We start from the raw sequence: 24716 nt of genomic DNA, 5'->3' as shown, positions 1-24716 counted from the left end.
AAAAAAAAAGTGAAGCTCATCCACATTGTGGACAAAAAGCCAGAGCTCTAGCAGAATCATAGAATCACCAGAGTTGGAAAAGACTTCCAAGATCAAACAGTTCAACTATTCCCTTACCACTAACATTTCCCGACTCAACCATATCCCTTAGTACAACATCTAAACATTCCTGAACACCTCCAGGGATGGTGACTCCACCACCTCCCTGGGCAGCCTGTTCCAAGCACCTGACCGTTCTTTTGCAGAAGAAATTCTTCCTAATGTCCACTAAAGTGAAGGTCCCCTGGTGCAACTTGAGGCCATTGGCTGTAGTCTTATCACCAGTAACACAGGAGAAGAGACCAGCCCCCATCTCACCACAATCTCCTTTCAGGCAGTTGTAGAGGGCAGTAAGGTCTTCCAGACTACACAATCCCAGTTCCCTCAACGACTCCTCATAGAGTTGTGCTCCAGATCCATCACAGAATAGTTCTTGACAGCTCCAAATACCTCTAAGCTCCAGTGATACTGCACGGGCTTTGAAAATCTACCCAATCTTGGAAACTCGTGCTTTCCTGGCCACAATCAACTCATGAAAAACAATTAAAATGCAGAATTTAGCAGCACTCCTCTATTCAGAAACTGCCACTGCTACCTAAAACACTTCATACAAACCCCTTTAATACAAAGAAGGCTTCCTCAGATTTGATGGTTTAAAAAGGAAAGACCAAGCTCAATCCATGTAAAAGCACGGGATGAAATGGGAGGCATTTCTAGGAGCAACTGCCTCAGGAAGAGATATTAAGAAAGCAACCCTGACATCTGTATTATGGAGTCACCATCTGAGGGAACCTGAGCAGCTGCAGTAATACTGAAAGTACTAAGAAAAGGGAAGACTCCCCCTCCAATGATCCCCAAAAGAGGAAACACAGATGAGAGATTTCAGATACTCTGAGAAGTCCCAGTATTTCTCGACAGCTCATACAGTAAGTGACACATCTTAAGAGCTGAAAACTGTCTCCATGGGGCTGGGACAGGGAGGTTCTTTACGGTAACAGTCTGAGGCTGCTGGTGCGTGGCTGACCAAGTCACTAAATGCAACTACCAGGAACAGCCCCTCTTCCCAGATACCTGCTCTCAAGGCATTTTAAATCAGCCCCAGGCTGAAGTACTGCAAAACTGAATTAACTCCAATCAGTCAAAGCTGGTTGTCGGCTTTGTTCCGGCCAGCAGTACAACCAGTCACTGTCCAGAAGAGCCCCCAGAAGGCTGCCTGCCCTTGCAGCCAGCGTGACTGCACACAGTTGGTGAGTTCAACTGACCTTTGAGTTGGGCTAGAGCACACTGTGGCCTAGGGCAGTGCCAAAGAGGGGCATTCAACTCCCATACAAGACTTTCTGCAAATGTCTTGATGGTAGCTATTTGCCATCTGCTCTGCTTTGGCCTTAAAGCAGAGGCAGCAAAGCTGGCGAAGAGCTACTGTTCCCCCCCCTCCTTCTACAGCAAGTTCACAGCAAGACAGTGTTTAGAGAAGGAAGCAGTAATAAAAGGGATTGAAAGGTCTGTAACAGATGCAGTCTTTCAGAAAACATAAAGTGTGAAATACTAACTAGAAATGTTTTTAATTTAAAAAAATGGGAATGAGATGATATTATTAATTATTCAGAAGACATTCTGGACAGCCACAGTATGCCACTGATACTTAGCCAGGGAAGGATCTTTCAAGTTTGGGTGTTGTCAAGGCTTTCAACAACTCAACCTCTTGTAAGAATGAATGAGTATCTTCACATTAATCCTGCTCCTAGGAAATCAGAGACACTGATGGTGGAAGGCTGTTTCTGGGAAGTCTATGGAGCACTCCACGTGGGTAGAGAACAGAACAGACCAGAATGCTATGATTTTTTCAGTTGCTTCCCTTCAGAATAATTTGTTAGAACAATTAATCTCACTGATAGTGACTGACAAAAAGCACTGCTCTAGGTCTTTGCTCTTGCCTGTTGTGCAGTCACAGTTTTAAATAATTTTAGTGCTCTTTTCCTATAAATAGCCTCTTTTAAAGATTATTAAAAAAAATAAATCAGATGTCATTACTGAGAGAAAGCAGGCTACAAGAAGCCAGCAGATGGAGTTACTTCAAGGAGAAGGCCTTAGGGTAAACGCCTTCCTGTAGCACTCACTCATACATACATACAACCCATACCGCTGCTGAATTGCAAGGTTCTTTTGTTTGGTGCCAAATAACCCTCAAGTCACATGCCTGAAAATGAAGTATATGCTTTCCAGATGAGCACCACAGAGTTAAGTTTTCAGAAGTGTATGTCTATCTGCATGGCTTCATCCAGAACTGCATGCCAACTTAAAATTAAAGCATCTCATGTGAGGTTCAAGTAGTATGTTTTAAGTAAGTATAATATTCTGCACATAATGACAAGGCTTCTTTGCCAGACAAAAACTGTCCATACAAAAACTCTCTCTCCTTTATCATTCACAACTGTACCTGCAATCCTAGCATCACTGAAACCCTCAGGACTGTTCCTGAGGATTTCTGTAGATCAGGAATTTGCCTTAGAGTCTATATCATAGATAAATACACTCCTGTTAGTCTATCTAGAACAGTTTAAAGGATTTATATGCCTTCCACCAAGCCATCCACAGAAGTGCTCCTACACCACCTCAGCAAACAGGCTGCCTTCAACCACCACTGAGAGTGCTTCAAGCTAACATAGCCAACTCTGGACAAACACTCCAGACATCCATGTAGTACACTTGCATGTGCTGGTAAAGTCTTCAGATTTTCCACTTTCGTTCTCATTTATTTATACTTGTCTTGATCTAAGAACAATTCTGAAGACAATTCTTTTCTTGTATGACAACCATACAAAGCACAAATAAAGAAAATTAGATACTGTCAGCTTCTACATCAAGCAGTTAGTAAGTAAACACTTTCATTTCTACAGTAGTAATAAAAGAGTTATACCTCCTTTTTGCTCTCCTTGTTTTGTTCAACTTCAATATCAATAGGGTTATTTCCATTTGCTTCCTCCATTTCATCCTCACTGAAAGACAAAAGTAAATAGTACTGTATTACTTTGTGAGGCTGTTTTTCTGTAAATAACATACCAAAAAATGCATGGATGCAACAGCAAATTCAGCAGCTTTCCTTATATTTCACCAGGGTGGGTCTTCAGGGGTCCACAATTTTGGTTTGTTGATTCTCCCCCCTCTCTCTCCCCATCCCCACCATTTATTTGTTTCTTAAGTCAAAAAATTCTTAGTTGTAAAGATACTGGAGACATTTACTTTAGAGAAAGTCTTGAGTGGTCTACTTACGCAAAAGAAGTCTGCTTGGATGGGGATTGGATACATTAAATAGCTAACAAGTTTTCTTTAAAAGAACATTAGACACTGAGAATTCTAACTTCAGGCAAACCCAGTCAGGAAGAAAGATTTAGAATACCAGCAAGTAGTTCTAACGCAGATTTCATACAACTCTAACATTTAGCCAGAATGATATGCACAAGATGAACTCCCTCAAGAACAAGCATTAAAATGTTGGGTTCTTTTTAAATCACAATCTCCAATTTCATTCTCCTTTGGAAAAGAAAATGAGGTCTCAGTTACAGAATAATAAAATGCATGAAATTGGAGCCATATTGAAAGTGACCTTGGCACACCTGGACAGTTTGGCTTCATTGGAATTTTAATCAGACATTAAATCGAATGTATTTTCACCGTTTAGAGTTTTTGTACTGTACACAACTAAAGTTAATTGCACCATTTGGGATGATGCCCAGAAACTGAAGAAATAAGCTGATCTAATCAAAGCGTTTTTTTTAAATTACTATATGAGGAAAAAAAAAAGGTCTATTTTGTCATGTCAAACTTCACAGACTGGAGGAGGAACTTCAGCTGGAAGAGGTATGTCACAGCAGCACCAAGCTGGGCAGGAGAACCCAAGGGGAGCTGTGCTCAGTGCGGGTGTTTCTGGAGGAGCAGGGAACAACAGGCTGGTGGGTGCCACAGGTAAGGCAGGTGCTAAGGAGTATTCACAACAGGACTCATGGCTGCCTCCTTGCAGCTGTGCAGCTGTCACTTAAGGAATTTGCTGCTGGGTGACTTGATGCCCATCACTATGAGGACAGCCGCTTTACAAGCCACTCCTGCAACCCCCTGCTGACCCACAGGGTATTTCATTTGTACAGTCACGATTCCAAGGAATAAAACTCTCAAGGACCTCTCTGAGATTTGCATGTACAAGACCCCTTGCAAACAACCAGCAAGAGCTCCTGAAAACCTGGTTCCAAATGCACGGGGAGCTGTTTTCATGACAACCTGAAGAATAGGTGAATTTCCCTGCCTAGCCACAGAAGAGAAAGCACAGCACCTGAGCAAAACACCTCAGGCTGCCTCTTCCCTTAACCTCATTCCCAGCAGAGCTGCCTCATGTTCTCAACTGGGCCCAGCTGTCAACCCTTCTGCAGAAACCAAACCCCACAGGCTTCACTGTGCTGGCAGTTTGCTCTCAAATTCCAACAAGTTCTCCAGATATGAGCTAGATCAAAACCCACTCACTCATTTTTGCAGTTTTAGACAATGATCATTATTAACTGAAGGACATTCTTGAGATTTTGCCAACACCCAGTGGCTCAGTACTACATCAAAACTTGGGTATCGTGAACTCACCCAGACTTTGCTCCCACACTCCACGTGGGTACGCTTGACAAATGCTTGGATTTGTAGGGGCTTGACTACTTGACACAATGGAGGGGAAGAAGGGAAGCCTAACATCAAGCTGCAGATGTAATGCAAATTTATGCATTTCCAACCTAGCTGCCTTCCTCAAAGGCTCCAACGTTACAGCACAAGGCTGCCCAGACAGTTCTTCCCCAGCCTCCTTGTGGCCAGAGGATATGGACCAGACAGTTGTCTTTCCAAATGGCAGTGATTCCATTTACAAGCACAGAACAAAATTAGAGAGGCGGTATAGACAAAAAAAATCTTAAACTACATAGTACTAGACAAACGTACATTTCTTATAATTGACATTTTTCCTCCTTACAAATTAGTAGGAAATAAGTAGGATGGGAAGAAGAATATCAAGACAGACTTCGTATTGAATAACACAGTAAGGAAGAAAAAGCCAGGCCAAATATCCTATGAGCTGCCTGGTAGTTTTCTCCCCAGTCTTGCCTGTTAAACAAGCACTGTTGATCTAGTGGAAAGATGGGAGAGGTTGAGTGACTCAGTATAGTACGTCTCAACCCTGGAAATGTCTTTCTTCCCCCTCCCAAACAGGGCTCCGTCATCCAGCCCTGGAGCCAGCACACAGCTGGAGCAGCAACTCCTTGGAGGGAAAAGCTTTTACAGAACTTTGCCCAACTTAGGAGTTTTCCAAAGCCAGACACGCTTCAAGATTGACGCTTCAAGATTGGGCAAGTTTAGTTGCAAAGACACGAGCAGCATTTTAGCACAGGTTGAGAAGGCACCTATGTTAAGCAGACAGACCCATTGCTGTTCAAAGGGATGGTTTTCCCGCCAAAACATTTGAGACCACCATGTTTCTGATGCCTTGGAGCTCCAGAATGAGGCAAAATCACCAAGTGGCAGTAACTTTGCAGGTTACCTCCAGCAATACACACTAGACCTCTGGCTGAGCCACCTCTGTAAGTGGCACACAGGAGTACCCAGGAAAGCAAACCTGCAGAGAAAGCTGTACCTGCAGGAGTTAAAAGCTCACTAGCTAGTAAGCTTCCGACTACCATCACCCTCAGATCTCAGTACCAGTACTCCCTGGGACACCCCTGCCAGAGGGCTTACCCTAAGCGTCCCTGCGACCTTTTCTCAGTGACTCCAATAAAAAATGGCCTGACTTATCTCAGGGAATACAGCTTGGCCTGAAAATCTCACACACAGGTTTCCACATGAAAGGTGGAGGAAAGGGGCTGTAGGTGCACATGCATGGGCTCAGAGGTGCTGCACTGCAACCTACGTCCCACTGAGTGCATGTTCTCATTCTACTGAGTATTACAGAGAAAATAAAGCAGTTTCTAGTTTTTATTACTTTTATTGTGCTACTCGTTTTCTGGCCCTGCTGACACCAGTGCCAAACAGCTTGTAAACGTCAGTTTTAATTTCATTTTCTCCACCCCCAAGCAGTATCAGGAAAAAAAAAACACCTAGCATGCTGGGATGGCGACCATTGCACTAGAGGGCAACCAGGAATTGCACAGCATCAGTGAAGGGAGCACACCTAATTGCTGACACATTCTTTTTGGCTTTATACAAAGCAAAACACGCATAGCAGGGAGAAGGGTGGGGGAAAAAGGCATGGTTCCAGAAAACATGAGGGAAAATCCTACGGCTAGTTTCTTACAAGCTAACAGTAACGTCTGAGATAGTCTAAGGAAATCAGTGTGTCAATACACAGCCTTTCTGCTTGCAAACCTACCTTTCCTCACGTTCCCTTTTTTGTTTACGAGCATGACGGTCCATCACACTAGTTTTAGTCCTTGTCTTCTTCCAGGAGTAGTAAAATTTCACCAGGCTGGCTATTGATTTGTCAGGAAGCTGTAAATTAAACATGTATCCTTTTATACGCTTATATGTAAAGTATCCCCAGGAGTACACATACAATTGGTCTGTTTTTGACAAGGAACATCTGATCTCTCTACTTTGAATTCTCTCAGAATGTCAAGAAAGACAGTTCTGCAGCCTTGCAAAAAAACAAAAAACAAAACAAAACAAAAAAACCAACACTGTTTCAGGCTAAAGCCTACTACTTGTGACATTAAAATCTCTAAAGAACATCTCATCAAGCGTTCAATCAACCAGGCCAGGTAGCTGTTTCTCTTCACATCAAGGGAACATAGCAAAAGCAAATCCAAAACAGGATCTTGAGAGTGAGCAAACAGTTTTAAAAGCTATCACAGGCATGTGGAAGCAAATGTAGGAATTGCTGAATCGCAGGCTATATCCCAAACAAATCTTTGTTACTGGGTTAAAAAGCTCCATTCACATCACTCATGTGACGAAGCATATTCAAAGGTCTCAGCAAAAGATGTTTTCAAAAGGTGAAACATTACTGTATGGTTAATTGAGGATATAGGAAAACCACAAGTCAGATATTTTTTTTGTCCTCTTACTGTAACGTCATTACCCTGTGGTTATGAATAAGAAGTCTGCCTCAGAATAGACTAAAGCTACATTAACTCTGCTTGGGAGGTATTCAGCATGCACATTCTTACACAGGATTTCTACAAGATAAAAGTCCAGCCTTTTGCTGAATAAAACATGTTTTACGTGAGCTTGTGATTCAGCTCAGAGTGCCGGATGAGTGGGAAGAAAACAAAACTGAGCAACAGCCAAATTACTGAGATACTAGAGCTTAAATCTTCACTTGAGATAAGCTGGTTCTCAGACTGCATATTGACTTTAAGTCCTAATGGATCACACCAAACTACCACCCTGGCCCACAATTACACGCAGGCATAAATCCATCTGCTCAGGCCAAAATACACACTGTGCCTGCACAGTGCGCTATTTGGATGTCGGGCTGCCAATAGCCATGCAGCAGGCTGCTACGTTGGAATTAAAGAGTTCCACGGAACAAACTCAGGGACAAGGCTGTTTGTCACAAACATCAGCTTGGCTATAAGCACACGCTAAGAGTGCCAAAACATCAGAATCAGCTCCGGTAAATAACGTAACTCATCTTCCACTCTCTGGCTTCAACGACTCTCTCGTCGGTTCCAAGCCGCACCGGTGCTAATGGGCCAACAGATATAAACTCACAACTAACAAGCTCCAGAGCCATTGATTCCTGTCCCCTGCTAAACACAAAGTTTCATGCCATTTAATTCCTTTTACGCAGGATGGTTTTTCTGGGAGCAACAGTAAAAGAAAAATATACCTAGGGAATAGTGTACGAGTTTGGCATCCCTGTACCGGATGCACTTCACCCAGGGACAGCATTCTGTTTCTGCACGTAATCTGAGTTGTAATTTTTTTGCTCTGGCGTTAAACTAAGCAACAGGTCATATTCCTTCCTCCCCCACAGGACATTCCCCCTGCTTTTTCCCCCTGAGCAGTAAATTAAAAACAGAGGAACAAAAAAGAAAATTGCTTCAACCTTCAGGAGTCCGCAACTCCTGAACTCTCCTGACTGCCTGCATCAGCAGCTCAGAGCATGTGCAAGCCTCGAACCAATGCAGCTGGGTGCTACAGGACTCTGAGAACAAATGAACAGTGAGGGGACATTCAAGGAGGACATGAGGAGAACAAGCCTCTTGTTCTGCCACCTTCTGCAAAAAAGGGACCTGACACTTCAGTGACCTTTCCTTCATGCTTGGGAGGTAGGTTAACCTTCAATAGGATCCGCAATGCAGGCCTTCACCTGCACCTTAAAGATGAACAAACTGCAACCACATAGGTCACAACCATGGTTGAAGGAGCATGGAGAAGAGTTTGGTTCCTACTCTGGTGACAAACTAGTCAAAGACAGACTCAAAAAATAAAAATCAACATTCCATCATCTCTGTAATTCAAAAGGCAGCCTCATCACCTTTTGCTTGAAGTTGGGTTTTTGACACCCTGCCCCCTTACCCACACACACCCCAGCAATTCCCTTTCAGGCAAAAGCCTACCCTTGAAGCTTTCAATAACAGCTTTAAAAATATTGTTAGAAATTGAAAGCAAAGGACTGAAATGATATACAAACCTTCACCACACATCCACTGACAGTCCCAAATCACATTAAGCAGACTTCACGCTCAAAATGAATTCCTAAAAAGCAGGCTGCAAGAAAGGAGTCAACTTTGCACAGAGATAATCTTTACTCCATGTGTGGGTGTGCATGTGTGTACAGACCATGCTTGAGCTCCAGCTGAGACCAAACACTACTACAGCACACAGGGGACTGAAAACCATAATTTCCAACCAATAAAAATTGCACAGTCAGAATTTATACTGAGCTGGCAAAGCACTTCAGGAAAACACTTCTGTATGGACTGCAGAAGCAGCACTGTTTTCATCAGTATTACTTTTCCTCCAATCTTCCCTTCAGCCTGCTCTCTCTCAGAAGCATTACACAGCAGCTCAGCACTGAAGATTGTCCAATTGTCTGTTCTGCTTTTTCAGCCCTCTGACACTACTTACCATCTGCTGGATCCTGTGAAAGGTTTTCCCATGAAAACTGAAAGCCTGTTCAAACAAGACCTTGTCTTCCACTGTCCACTCATCTGGGAATGGAGTGAAGTTTGGCAGATCCGCCAAAGATTTCTCAATGTTGTGCTTGTGCCAAAACAGCATCCCAAGAGCCTAGAAATAATAAGGACACCATAGGGACAACTGCAATCACAAGTAGTATTATCATGTGCAAAGGAACAGCTACAGGATTTTTTTCAGGCACCTGGTTAACCATAATTTTTAGTTCCCAGCTATGTCAGATGTATGTGTACAAGAAATGTGGAATCTGACCCACATCGTTACACACTGACCAAATCGAAATTTAATCAAATTATGGAGATAGTAAAATTAGGAAGGAGTAACAGCTGAGAGACAGGAGAAGAAAAAACTGAAGTGATTCCAACTTTACTGATCACTGTATGCACAGAAAAGCTAAGCAAAGCCATGAGAAGGCCACCTAAAAGTCAGACTGAACTTGAGGAAGCTTCTTGCCATTGCTGAACCATCACCATTTCCCACGCAGTCAGGAGGGCTGCAGGTTGGAGGTTCTTCTTGGTGGTAGGGGTTCTTGGTTGTTTAGGGGCTTATTTTTGAGGGGGAGGGCAAGAAAAGGTGAGAAGGTGGGTGAAAACACAGGAGAGCACAGGGCAAACAGTGTGTGCAACCCTGACTTGCTGCTAAGGTGTCCCCATCCAAAAGAAGAAGATAATCTCAATCATTTAGGGGCAGCTCATTTGTTTCTATGGGCTATGTCTCACTTTGCTGCAGCAGTCTGTGGAACTGAAAAATCAGACAAGTATGCACACTACTTCACCGCCTGCAAACAGCTCCCTCCTGTATCTCCCAGACGTGCATCCAAAGCCACCCCTCTCCCGAGAGCACGCAGCTCACATGCATTATGACACATGGCTGCATCTGGCACAGCAGTGACCACTGCGAGTCATTCTGGGAATGCCTGACTCTGCAGAGCTGGAAAACAGCCTTGCACAAGGGCTGCAAAGAAAAAACAACCCCTAACATGCTGAGTAAAACACCAGAGTAACCTGCTTGTCATATGCAAACTCAGTTTGGGTTTCACAGCCTCAGTAATCCCCACCTAGTAGTTTCATCCATTCCACTCAGAGCTACAAAATCACTCTGAATTTGGGGCTTCCCCATTATGCTTTGCTATGCAAAATGCAGTTCCTTTTTGGATTCTTGCTTCACTGAAACTGTGCAGAGGGGCAAGACTACAAACATTAACCTTACCCGAGATTTTGCCCTGACCCTGCTGGCCTTTCAGAACTGTCAGAGCACCTTTCTTTCCCCCACTCACAAGCCCTCTTTTGCCAAGAGTTGGAACAAGAGAAAGTCTTGGTCACAACACAGCTGCTCAAGGTGTCCCAGAAGCCACAAACTCAGTTACATCCATCCACTTTGGCAAGTGTGGAGTGAAAGAAGCTTCTCTGCAGGCATCAAGGACCAAGTTTTCTGTCTCATCATCCCTACCAACTTCAGATAAGTGCTATACAAAACTGTCATGAGAGAAAGCAAGGGAAAAACATGGAATGAGCCACTTGGGTGCTAAATACTGCTAATTACTAGGAAGGGCCAAGGGGATAGCTGCTTATACAAAGCAAATGAAATACAAAGACTTCCCTTATTGCTGCAAGAAAGCAACATGCATTAAAAAAAAAAACCACATCAAAGATGATAGCGTTGTCAGATGTATATGATAAGCCTAAGCACCAACAATATTTGTATACACCCCTCCACCACCATCCTCCCTGAGGAGAGCTCTCTGTAGTCTCACACTCAGCTTTTCCAGTCTCCTTTGTCCCAGGACGCATGATCCAGGCTGGCAGAGGCACAACACACAGCCAACCCATTGCGGTGCTCCCAGAGCTCAGCAAAACAGGCTGCCCTGCTGAAGGCTGCCTTTCGCCTGCCCAGAGCTGGCAAGGCTGAGGGGAGCCCTAGCAGCACGGCCCCGAGACCCGCCAGTCACCTGCTGGCAGTGGAGCCTACAGCGTGGCGCTGGGCCATGGGCAGAGGAGGGACAACAGTACAGGAGCCACTCGCAGCATGGATGCAGCCAGTTGGATGGGAGAGCCTCTGGGCAGAGCTGGGTGCGTGCCCCGGACAGCAGCCAGGCAGCTCACCATTCACTTCAACAAGCCCACACGTCTTCATCAGCAATGGTAGGCTTTGGGCAGGGGACACAGATGGAGGAACGGGAATCTGTGTATGGTGTTAGCCAAGCCACCTGCACGGTGGCCCGAGGAGAATGGCTGTCTGGGGAGGTGTGTGTGAGAAGGAATACACCAGCCAGCAAAGCCCAAATGGCCAAATCCTAAAGCTCATTCTGACTGGCTTCCAGAGAGTCTGTAAGGGCTTTTCCAGAGCTACCCTGCCAACAGTGACTTTGATACCTGCTTAAGAGGAAGTGTCCCTTGGTGACACAAATCATCCTGATTTGAAAGCCCTGATGCTAGTCCCTCTGATACAAAGTGAGAATGTGCTTTGCAGATGGAAGACAGATCCTTCCCAGCTATTTCCTAGAAGTGCCTAGCTTGGCTGCCGAGTAAATATTAAAAGATCCAGGGCACGTGTACATCCCAAAGGACATGGGACACATCTCCAGAGCACGAGTGCTAGGGAAGGAATGAGAACAGAGTTAGGAAGAGCACTTATACATACAACTCAGCTACTCTGTCCTGATTGGAAGTTCCCCTAACTTCTACTACTGTACTCAGAAGATAGAGGCCAAGGAGAATACGGATGGGGAAGAGATGCTTGAGTGAAGGGTGAGAGATATCTACTTGCAGCATTTACAGGAAAACAAATCTGTGTTAGCCAAATAAAGTTTTCCAAAACAGAAGAATTCAGTTTGTTTAAAAATCACAAGCTTCACTTTCATCCATCTCCTGGATCAGTCTACTTGGTGGACACTTCTCCACTGAAATCACAAAACCTTAAGGCAATCTCTTTTAGCAAATATTACTCACTATTTCCAGTACTGGGATATGCCCAGCTCAATTGACATGAGCCATCCAGGGATTTTTTCTGGATTTAAGTCTGCAGGCTTCTGGTGCTTTTTTCTTCCTTTTATTGCAATTTTCTGCTCTTAGAAACTATAAATATCCACTCTGATCATCCCTGATTTTGCTGAAAGTTTTTCTGGCTAACTCAATCTCAATCCTCACATCCCACAAGAAATCTTCTTGAGAATGACTATCAACCACTGAACGCCTGACTCAAAGATGACAGCGGAGTCATTTAAATAGAACCCCTGCCTGACCAAATCACTGGCTTCTGTGCTAATGGCTCGTGCCTGAATTTCATGAATTTACAAGATTTCTGAGAATCTCTTTGCAGAAACAGTATGTAATTTGCTCATACAGTAGATCATGTGATTCCCTGCCTTACCTTTTCGGAAAAGTATTAGTGAATAAGGAAACTCCAGAAAGAGCTCAGAAAAACTTCCCAGTCACAACTCATCTCCCTTGACAAGTGTTGAAATCAATGCTAGTTAGAGAGAACACCAGTACACAGTCCTACACCAAGTAAAGGAGAGGTCTGCTCCCTCAAAACAGGATTTCGATCTCTAAGCTAAGGGCACTGGTTAGCCCTAGGGACAGCTAGACACCTGAGCTGTTATCTGTGAACTGCAATACAGTTTGCAATACAGTTTTAAGGTAAAAAGCCCTGGATATTGGTTTGTGATGGTTCAACAGCTCATTAATAACTGCCAAGACATCCGTAAAGCAGACGTGGAGCGGTCAATTAGAAAATGCAACACAAGCAGGCAGCTGTCCAAAGATGAGCCATCCCCACTAACCAGTCTTTTTCATGATGTTTGGGGGTTTCAAAAGTGTCCAAGGAGTGGTCATCACGGGAAGCATAGTACCCATGGCCTAACTCTGCTAGAAATTATGATGCTGGTTTTGTTTTTCTTGACTTCTTATGCCAAATTCAGGGTGAGCTTTACACTCCCAGATGACAGGTCACCATTGCAAACAGTCAGTTTAGGGAGAAGCAGAAGAGAAAACACAAGCAGTACAAAAGGGAAGAAAGAGGCACTCGTAGGCAGCCACTTTAAGACAAGTTTCAATATCTGCTGAAAACAACTTTTTAAATAGGGTAAGTATTCAAAGGTTTATTACCTGTTCCATATTGTATCCATGCTTCTCTTTAGCAATGGCGATATATTCATCCACTGAAAAACAAAGAGAAGAAATAAGGGCATTTCATACAATGATCTCATTTCCTCTCCTCAGGCTAAAACCCAGTCCTGCAGCTGTGACTTCAATCATGTTCACTGTATCCTGCACAAAGAACTCAGGTGAAGAGCTACTGGATCCAACAATTCAAGAAAGGAAACAAAAGAAACACAGACACCTAGCTCCATAACAAGCTTAAATGATACATGATACTCAAGCCAGTAACATGAAACATCATATATAATATTTCAAAACTACAGATATTGTTGTGTTAAAAGCACAAGCCTTTCTCTTATGGTCTGCTCATTTACTTGCTGAAGGGTTTTTAATACAGGTCTTGTTCACCAGACTGTATAGATATGAGCATCTCAATTTTTTTTCTTTAATTCCCCCACCCCAAAGCAGCTGTTTTCTTAAGAACAAAACACTTAAACACAATCCATACCTTCCAATACTACCAGAATCCTAGTGCTGCACAATCACTGCAGATATCTTGGCAAATTAGTCAGGTCCTATGCCTCAGCAATTCTCATCTTGGATCAAACCCCACTTCTTTGAATTATTAGGCCCCTGTGAGCTTTTAACCTTTATAACATGAGGATGCCCTGAGGAGTTATATTTTGTATGGATGGGACTAAAACCCAAATGTCTATTTTAGTATGAGTGACTGAGCTTACTTTACATCCAACTGCACCCATTTGAGGACAAGATCAAAGTCAGCACTCAGTGCTGTTCTTCTGAAATCCACGGCCTTGCGCTGGGTCATTATTTGACACACCGAAAAGATAGCATCCTTAATAACAAGGTGAGACTCCCGCTTTCCCTGATGGAGTGAAACATGCTGGAAGCAATGGTTGACCGTAAGATCCCTGATGTGCAAGTCCCCCGGAAAGCTTCAAATAGGTACGCACGGCCAGAATTCAATCACACACTAATTTTGAACTCTAAGGCGAGTCACTTAATAACAAGCTCAAAAATCCCCCTCCTTTGTTTCTCTGCAGATGCTCAGGGAGGGATGCAGTGAAATTCCCGTGCTGAGCACCCTACTCCCATAGCGACGTGGAGAGCATGCGCAGCACCCAAGGAAGGAAATGAGGCTGTGAGCACTGCAGTTGAGGAAGCCACAATTCCCACGGTTTGTGCCTCATGATTAACTTCAGCTCTCACGTGTGCTTCTCCCACTTTTTTTTTTTGCCTTTATGAGAATTCACAGTGATTCTGTAACATTTCTTAAAGCCATTTCTTCACGCTGGGGCACCCCTCAATTCTTTTCTTCAACTGAGAGACCTAAGCGGTGAGCTCAGTAATTATGAGGCAAAACAGAGGATAGATCAGAAAAGGCACAGTCTCTTCTCAGCCTGTCATCGTTATAAACAAATAAAACTTAGGTAGTTAAAGTAGACACCCTACCTTATTAGACAACAGAGCAGTTGATATCAACACCAGTCCTCTATTGGGCAACAAGATGAATTAACTAATTTTCACACAAAGGTATTGCAAAAAAGGGTTTTTAAGTGCCACAGGAAAGTCTCTTGAGAACACTGTTGGGGCCACTTGTTGCAGCAAGAGAAGAGCATGCACAGCATACAGGCATGACATACAGGTACAGTCAGCATGGGTGCAGCAGCACGTCAGCAAGGACACACTACTGAGCTCCAGCTCTCCCAAGCTCCCACACGTTCTCCCTACTCACCTGAGCACAATGGGCACTCCCAAAGGCTGACAGAACTGCTGTTGGATCATGTTCTAGAGGGGTTCAGTCAAAGTTTTATTAGCCCTCTGAGGAAAGGTGTAGCCACAGCCATTCATTTGCACCCCTGCAGCACAAACACATCTGTCTCTCCAAGTCAGCAAATCGTTTCTAAGGGACAATAACTATCCCTTCTTGCATTATGCAAACATAAAACAGTTGCACAGACTGTGGAGGTGACAGAAGCTGACTGAAATTGCTGCACTGCTTAATTGAACATCCTGTGAATTACAGAAGGGTAGGAACCTCTGAAGCCAGCTTTGCTATGGAAAGAAAAAGCTTGCAGACCCACACCCGGGGGGACCACAGCATCCAGGAGGATTGCATTGGGACAGCAAAGGGAACTGCCTCCTCCTCACACACCGAGCAACAAAGGGAACATCAGCAGGATGTGGGCAGATGCGCAACTTCTGATGCTCCCAGACTTCACAACCATACAAATACCAGCAAAAGCTGCCAGGAAATCCTAAGTGCGGCATTTCCCAGTACTTCAGCTAAGTACTCTTGGCTTCCTTAGGACAGGTATTCCACATGCAGTGCTATATATTTTGTCTGAGGGGGAGGTGAAGGAAGGGGGAGGGAAAGGAGCTGAATTCTCTAAAGTCCAAGGCTGAATTAAGCCCCTGAATGCTAAGCACTGCTGCATTAACCAGCTCATTTTCACTGTAGAAAGATCCACAGTTCCTGATTTGACTTCAGCGTCTTATCCTTTAACATATGCAGAAAAGAGATGAGGTCGTTCTCCTCTTCAGCATATTAGCTTGCTTATGCCAGATTATTACAAGCAATGAAAACTTACTTCTTCCCCATGTTTCCCACTCCCCAAAATCATAGTGGTCTTTTCTCTCCTAACCCCACAAGGACATTAGCAAGGATTCCCCATACCAATAGGACTTTTTTCAAATGAAATCAGAATGCCATAGGGCCAAATAGCCTATCAGCAATCTTGTCATGGTGGGGGCTGCGTTACACCTCACTGTTACATGGGAGGAAGAGAGAAACACAACAAGGTCATTAACCAACCACAAGCACACAGGAAAGCTCCTTCTAGAAGCATCTGCAGGCAAAGAAAAAAATAAGAAAAAGACAAGGGGTATACCATTGTACTTTACTCTGGTACAGAGACAGGCAACAAGCTGATATAGCCCATTTTGCTCATAATTTCTCAGCTAATCATGGGCTTATTCGCTTTGACGCTTGCACCATCTGAGAGGTCTGACAGTCTCTTGTGCAATCCCTCCAATTACTCCTCTTTACCATCCCCCTATACACGAAGTGAGCAAGAAAGAGCATGGCACCAACTGAGTCACAGGATCCCTTTAGTCTCTCATACCAGTAGAGCCTGGAATTGCCACAAGCTTAATGCTTCACATGCCACGCTAGATAAATAAGCGCTCTCTTCCATCTCTGCCTTCCCAATGCACTTCCAGCAAACCCAGGGCAGCAGGCACGTGAAATTCTGCTCCACTGCATTTCAGTGGCAGTCAGTCATGCTCAGCATGTAACCCACCAATCTGTTTAGACATCAGAGCTCAGCGCCAAAGGAGCCTGGAGCCAAGCCCTGCTTGCACCAGAAGAGACAGCGTGCCAGCATGGCTCTTAGCTGCTTTCCAGAAGAGTGAGAGCAGAAGTGCAATCTTGTCCCATTCTCCTCAGCATCAGCTATGCCACCACAAGCTCTTCTACCAGCATAACTTTATCCAAAGCGAGGAGATGAGAATATCCTCCCTTCCATGCAACCCGTTCCTCAATTCCGAAAAGAAATTCATAAGCAGACCAGGCCACAAAGACAACATTTGGATAGAGACAGTTGTGTGACACAGGAAACGCACGGCTCCTGTGCAGGCTCTTGTTGCTACTAGAAACCAGATGAGGGGAGAAGGACGGAGAACAGAGTAATAAACTGGTATTTCTTTACCAGTTTGGCTATATTTCTTATCTTGTACACATTTAGCAGTGCGGAGATGAGCAGAACCCCCCTGCCCATCCCACAATGAGCACTAGGGCAGAGAGCTCCTTCCTACAGCTAGCTATGCTCAGGAGGGCTGAAGGAGCACAAAAGGTGGACACAATGGGAACACAGAGCTTTGCATACACCATCATAGCAGAGAGTGCTCAGATGCTTAAAAATATCCCCTCTTCCTAGCACAAGGTAGATGACCAAAAATAAGACAACAAAAGATCCTGAGTGTAGCATTAACACAGGGAAGGGAGATGTAAGGGAATGAGAAAGGAAGCAAAGAAAGATGCTTCCCCTCTCTCATGTAGAAGGAGAGGAGTACGTGACTGAAATGGTGTCCCACAGCCCCCTGAATGCTGTGATTATTTCTAGATCATATTCCCACACAGCCTTTTTTTCTGCTAACCACCTTTCTACAAGAATTTTTCACTAGAGGCAAAAGAAAAGGGATGCTCCTGGCTGACATGAGCAAACAACTGCATTGCTGATTTTCAGTCCCGCATCCTCAAGCACTGAATTCAGAGATGTAAAACAAGACCATTAATTTCAGGATGGGAGAACTCTGAGAAGAGAAATGCCTGAAAGCAATGATTCCCCTCATCACCATTTCATCAAATGAAGCAATCACTCCAAGTGGGTCTTTTTGGAGAACTCTCCCTTCTCACGCCCCGCACTCAATTTGGTTTTTAAAGACCCCACAAGCATCACATCATGCTCATGGACTCACTGACCCCGAGCAGGGTTTGCAGCAGAAGCAGGAGAGCTATAGCCCACAGAACGCAACAGGAATGCAGAGGTAGAGCTGTTGCTGCAACCTCAGTTCACCCCTATTACTGGGGTACTGCAGGAGCTCTGAACACTTTGCATATTACGTGATGCAATACCCTAACAGAACAGGGTGAAATAAGGACAAAAGCAGCCTTCACAGCCTCAGTAACGTGCTTCACAGGGTTTGATCAATGCTGGAACCTGTGAGGAATTTCGGATGTGGCTGTACATCTCCCCTTCTTCTCCCTCTCCGTTCAGAGCAGAAAAAAGTCAAGACCCAGAATAAATCAGTGTTATATAAGGGAAGTAAGGAGCATGGATTAGACATATACATGCGAAATTTTTCCAAATTTCAAAACACAGTTATGACAGCACACAAACAACTAACCACAGTTTCTATCTCGGCTGTAACAGCAGCAGCTGCATTGCTGTCTCATGGCTTCGGTGGAACACTCCTGCCACCTCGTGGCCACAGCACAGGGAAGAAGGAACAAAAAGCAAGGAATTCAGACAAGAGCCTCACTGAAGGGAGCTGCAACAGGAGGCAGCAGGGAGCAGGCAGAGATCAAAGCAAGATGGGCTTGACCACTTTCCTGGGCAGAATCACTTACAAAAGCAAACAAAACCCATCTACTTTAAAAAGCTCGTATGCCTCAGAAAAAACTGCTACATCTTCTTGGCAAGACAAAGTGCGTCACAGGCAGGAGAGGAGAGCCAGCACAGAGATGTTGCTGTCCCTTCCCTCCTTTCAAGACTGGTTCTAGGAACAGGGAGCACCAGTGACTGTGACACAAAGGCTGCTTACACACTTAATGTGACTGAAGGTATGAGAGGAATTGCACTGTAGATAGAACCGAGTTAAGGCCTGTGAGCCAAGAGACTGTTGTAACCTCAAGGCAAAGAAAAACAGACCTTACATGAGCAGGAACAAGATGGAATATCCCGCAGCAGGGGCACAGTACCAAGGGACTGCACAGCAGGCCTCACACTCCCACCCACCTAGAATCAGAGAATCACAAGGTTGGAAAGGACCTACAAGATCATCTCGTCCAACTGTCCTCCCATTACCACTGCTAACACAAGCTACTAAACCATATCTCGTAGCTCCTCATCCATGTACTTACCTCCCCATAGCTCAGATTTCACTTGTACATCACAGCCCTCACCCCATCCACCTCATCCCACCTGGGAGCACAGACATATGCCTGAATCCCCAAGGAACTGGGCTGGAAACACAATCCACGCAAAAAACAGCCTATTCCTGCTGTGCTAGCACCCTAACCCAAGCTGCAGTGAAGTCAAACAAGCCCTGAGTGGTTTTTAGTCAAAGATACTAAGATGCCCTCAAGAGTAGCTGCTGTCAGAAGAGGCAATCCTACACACTGCCAGCTGGGCAGGCTTTCTCCCTTATTTAACTTCAGCAAGCCACGTAGGCTAGCAAAGAAACACACTTATTAGCCATCTTTTTTCCTCTTCTTAATTCCCCCCCCCTTCCAAGGTCAGGGGGAAGCCCAAAGCTGAAGCTCCAGTGATGGCTAAGGACCTGACCCACCTGCCTTTCAGCTCTGCTGCATCAACAAGAAGGCTGTACTGCAGACATGGTTGTACTGAAATCCAGCACACTGTTTGCAGCTTGTCAGAACTATTTCAAGCTGTTTACCAGGAAAGGCCTTTTGCTAGCATGCATGTTTCTTTTAAAGCTTTTACCAACACAGGTTTGTTCCTAAAGTTGCCCCCTCAGTTGATGCTATCACATCAGGGCAAGAAAAGCTCAGCTGTCGCTTTTGGTACAGATGCTCTGTGTGTGATGGGGGAAGGAAGGTGTTGATGAGGACTACCAGAAGGAAGGAAAGCCAGCCAGCTATATACACTTACCTCCTTCACTCTGTAATGCTGCTACTGCTCTGCCTCAAAGGTCATGATAAGGATGCACATGGAGGACTCTTCTTACACATGCAACATTTCAGCTAGAAATTGTCCTGGCAGCAAATGCTACTGTACTGGAGGAGCAGCACACCTTCTATACCTGCAGAGATCCCCAGGTGCCTCCATATGTACCACAGAAGGGAAGGATGAGGAAGATCTGACAGCCAAGAGGAAACAGTACTTTTGGGACCCAGCAAAGAATAGGCAGAGCCACATCAAATCATTTTGGGAACCTAATCCATGATGAGCATGTGGGATCTGAGCAAGGCTTGTTCATTCAGCAGTGCAAATTTGGTTCTAAATCAGACAGAGGCACTTGATGTTATTAAATGTAATTAACTGGAGCACATAGTATTGGGTTTGGAGCCATGTAAGAACACAAACTACTATGCGGTACCTGCTAGCAGAAAGGTGTGTGACATTCCATCCCGTGTGCGACCTTCCAAGACAGATAAGAAGTCAACAGACAGGATAACTGAATGAGGCACGTGCCTGAACAACAAAGCGAGTTTACTGAACAGTTCTCCCCATTATTCAATACAACGCTCTCAATTCGGTATGAAGAGCCCTAAAGCCAGATTTATTCTGCTGTCAAACCATGGCTTGAGGTAACTCTAAGAAAAGACTATACAGTCTCAGATTATATACTTCAAAGCAGGAGCACGCCATGCAATGCAAATAACATTATCAATACACTTGTGACAATAGGTAGAAGATTAAAAAAATCTACATTTGATCAGATGGTTCAGTGCAACAGACATTAACACGGATCAGAAGACTCATTCATCAAGATTTTATTATGTAAATTACTCATTTTCACACTCCTAAATAACAGCCAATCCAGTGTATCATTTCTAAAAGCCACAGATTCATTACTCTGGGAAAAAATAAAGTGTGTCACACAGTAATGACAGAGTCAGAATGGGAAGCCACAGATTCAGACTACTAGCTGTCTCATGTAAGGTTCATCCTTGGTCTCATGCCTAGGAACATTCTCCAGTTCTTCACATTCACATGTTATGCTGCAAACACTGAAGTCTACAGACTGCAAAATGGCTGTATTACTGTTTCGAATTACATCAAACAACAAAACACCATGAAAACCATTTTTCTGAATGAGTGAGTAAAGTAAGTCATGACAGAAACAGCCTCATACACAAAAATAAAAACAAAAACAAACACACAGAGCACTCACTATGGGTCAGCAGAGACTACAAGAAGGACTGATCAAGCAGCCTGCTGTCCAGTCTCAGAAGCCACCAACAAATACCCGGATTCAAAGCCCTCTAAAGAGGACAAAACCTTCCACAAGGTTCATTTCCCACACTCGACAAGATTTTGAGAGCTCTTGCCTAAAATCAAAACAGTTACATGCTCTATCATAGGAGGAATAAAAACTCAAAAAAAACCCACTGTATCAGAGCCAAGCTTCCTAAATAGCACAAGTAATTCCACTATGCCACGGCCCAGGGTTTCTGTGAAGCATGAGGGCACACACACAGGAAGGGGTGTGTGGGAGCAGAATAGCCACCAGGTTAAATTACAGCTCATTATTATTGCTACTGATAATAAAACCCGTCACAAGAGAGTAGAAGCCATGCTGACCCCCTTTATAATGCATACAAAGGCAAAAGAAATGAAGAATTTGTCCCTTAGCCACCTCCTTAAAGAATGGCACTTAGGTGGATAGGACATATCAGGCAAGACAGAAAGAGGATAAGTCAGAGCCATGCTGAGCAGCTGCCCATGGCTGCTGGAAGCAAGATTGTGTGGTCACCCACCCCAGCTCCACTGCAGCTGGTACAAGAGAAGCCTCTTCTCCTGGATGGCAAGGGGCTTAGTCACAAAGGCAACACTTACAACTGTAGTTATTCTTTGCTGCTGGTCCCCTTCTTTCCCAAGCCCAGCTGGAAGAGAGAGAATGGTCTGGAGCAGGTCTGGTCTGGAGCAGATGCCAGTTCTCAGTGACCCAGAAGGCTTGAGTGACTTGAATGAAGCACTCGAGTGACAAAAAGTTGTGAAACAAGATCAAAAAGGATAGGGACTAAGTGAAAGCAGCTTGATGTTGGATGAAAACTAATCCTTTAGTTGTAGCTTCTGAAGTATTGCTGAGAAGTACTCCTAGATTTATAGTTAAAAACTCATTTTCAGATGTTTGGGGGTGACCCCTCCAGAGAAAGCGAGTACCTTCCCACAACAGCACTCTTAGCACTAATACGTCTGGATGCTGAGAATCAAAAATCACTTCTCAGACTTACTTGAAAGGCCCCATTATCCCCTGGGTGCAAGAAAGCTAGAAGGGAGCAGAACAACAGAGACAAGACACTCAGCACACAGGGTACTGCATAACTTACAGGTAGCAACGTATCCCAAGGATGGCTGGGCCTCTGACCTCCAGCTGTCTGCCCCATCAATCTACTGAACATTTCTACTCCTGCTTGCTGCAAGAACAGGTCAGCTGCTTCACCACAGAACACAGCAGGCCATGAACCAAGGCAACAAACAACTGTAGTGCTTCACAGAATTCCTGGTACCTTATTCCCAGACACAGGAGAACATGAGAAATAAAACAGGTTTACATTAAAAACACCATCTCTATTGGAGATCAGAAGTTGCATTTGGACAAACATTCAGACTACCCTACCGTAGACAGGCTGGCATTCAGGAACCATAAACACTCAAGATATGCAATCCTATACTTTTTTTTTTTTTAACTTCCACTTCCAACAGGTCTGAAACCAATGAATTGTAGAAGTGTTTTTATCCCGTCCAAGAGGTCCTTACAGAAAGACAGCAGGCTTATACAGCCTGATCTTAGACAATACACTTCAAAGTAGCCTGGAAATCAAAGTACATTATGTTGACAGGTATTAAGTTACTAAAAAAGTATATGAAATTATGTCAGTTTAGAAAAAGCCAGCTTACAGATTCACATAGCTCATGCTGACACGTAGGTTACATACAATGTCCTCTCTTTAAGGTTGATCCTAAAAACCTGCAATAAATCACTGTAACTAACTAGGAGATCCTGGAGTAGCAGTGGTAGGTTGTCAACTCCTTTAATCTGATTTAGAAGCCCAATCCTTCCCTAGGAGTTATACATAGTTTCTGATGCTTGCAGTGCTAGAAAATTCATAGCTACCTCTGCCATTGCATGTATGTGTGTGAGAAGCACATGATCTGAAAATAACTTGATGTAGAGAGTAAAAAAAAAAAAAAAAGAGTATGGGAAAATAATCAGCAGGAGCAGTTCTTAATTAGAACAAATAACGCTACAGCATACACATTCTTGTGAGGGAAGCTCTGGCACACACCCTCAGCCTCCTGAGTTAGCACCTCTGTAAAAGCCATACTCAGCAGTACTAACTCATCACAGCCAACTTATGGCCATGACTTCCTCAAGCATTTCTCAATGAAGGACATACATACAAGAGCCCCACCACATCCCCATATGCACCCATTGGTAACTAACCTGCTCTAGGATTGAAAAAGAATAAAAGCTACCCCTCACATGCTGACCCTTCTTATTCTTCCCCGAAAGCTACAGTAAGAGAGAAGAGGTCAGAAAAACAGAGCTAGCCCTTTGAAACCCTCCTGCTGAAGCCAGCAAGGCAGGGACACGTTCAGCCTGTTCCAGGGCTGTGCCAGAGCACCAGAATGTAGCCACAGCTTGCCAGTTCTCGTTGTACTGGTCCTACAACTTGCACAGCACCTATCAGGCTGGCTAGGACTGCTCCCAAGCACGTTTCAGATCAAGGCTTGCTGCCAGGGTGACTCTTAACGCTGCCATCATCACTCCATTACATCCACATCATCTTGCCTCTAAACTTCTCTTATAAAAACGCCTCTCCTAGTGCCAGCCCTGGTTCAATCCCTGCAGTAGCAACAGTAGTGGCAGCTGGCACCTCCAAACTGGGTCATCTCCGCACGTTCAGAGGCCCGTTTCACACTGCAGTGAGAATGAGGAACAAACAGGTGGCAGGAGAGAACAAGGCACATGAGGAAACTGGGGACTGCCCACCCTCCCAGCACAGCAGCACAAAATTCCTCCAGGATTACTCAGCTACCTTAGACAAGGCAGCCTTCTCCTGGATACTCATAAGCACAATCTCTCCCTGAGGGAATTTTTTTTGGAGGTGTTGGTTTTTGTTTTTATTATTATATATATTTCTAAACAAATCCACCGTTCCTTGGCTGACACATGCAAACTAGATTGCTTTCCCAGCTCTAATACAAACCACTGTGTAAGGGTTAAAGCCTCATCTTCTTTTAAATATGCATTCAGGATCCAGAAACATCAACCTGCAGTAAGAATGATGAAAGAGCTGGGCTCTGAGATTTCCACACAGCACTGCAACAGCAACTAGAGCACAGCAGTCGACGAACAAAGGGGAACTGCAGCGAAGTTTGAGGCAGCCCAGCCATTTCTGGGAGACACCCACAGCCTTTGAAGCCTGCTATCTTTTTTGCTGTTTGTAATATTGCCACTTCAAGCATTACCAGTTGCTTCAGCTAACATGAAATACCGTATCCCTTCATCTTCATCTTCTGAGCATTTGCTTAAGCACAGCAACTGCAGCTGCTGGTAGAAGTGTCCATGACTGCATTATTTCTACAGCTACACTCAAGTAGAATCTTAAATTAAACACCAGTTATCTCATTTCTGGATTCACGGAGTTGTATTCTTCAGTTACTGTATTTGCATCCAAGCTTCACAGCTGCCAGGTTTGCTGCAGAATATGAAATTTGAATTAGGGATAAACACAAACCCAATTCTGCTCTTCCATTAATCCTTTTTGCTGTCACTGGGACAGCAAAAGCGTTATTTCTAGAGAAGGACCACACAGATAGAAAAATCAGAAGTGGTGCATTGGCTGGGTTTGGATTTTCTTGTTTGTTTGTTTCTTGCTCCTTTGCTTTGGTTGGTTCTTTTTTGATTTTTTTTTTT

General features: G+C 44.3%; 1 protein-coding gene across 1 annotated transcript in view; it reads right to left on the bottom strand.

Annotated features, from left to right (window-relative positions):
* The window catches only part of RCOR1 (REST corepressor 1), a 42237-nt gene that overhangs the window by 11050 nt on the left and 6471 nt on the right, over positions 1–24716 (bottom strand). The window contains exons 2-5 of the mRNA XM_031553690.1: positions 13308–13360; positions 9133–9294; positions 6428–6546; positions 2957–3035 (exon numbers count right to left, since the gene is read on the bottom strand). Of these exons, the coding sequence (XP_031409550.1) occupies positions 2957–3035; positions 6428–6546; positions 9133–9294; positions 13308–13360 (413 nt within the window). The remainder of the gene's footprint in view (positions 1–2956; positions 3036–6427; positions 6547–9132; positions 9295–13307; positions 13361–24716) is intronic.

Source organism: Meleagris gallopavo, chromosome 5 (assembly GCF_000146605.3).
Source record: "Meleagris gallopavo isolate NT-WF06-2002-E0010 breed Aviagen turkey brand Nicholas breeding stock chromosome 5, Turkey_5.1, whole genome shotgun sequence".
In the NCBI taxonomy this organism is placed as follows: Eukaryota; Metazoa; Chordata; class Aves; order Galliformes; family Phasianidae; genus Meleagris; species Meleagris gallopavo.
This window is presented reverse-complemented; position numbering and strand designations above follow the sequence as displayed.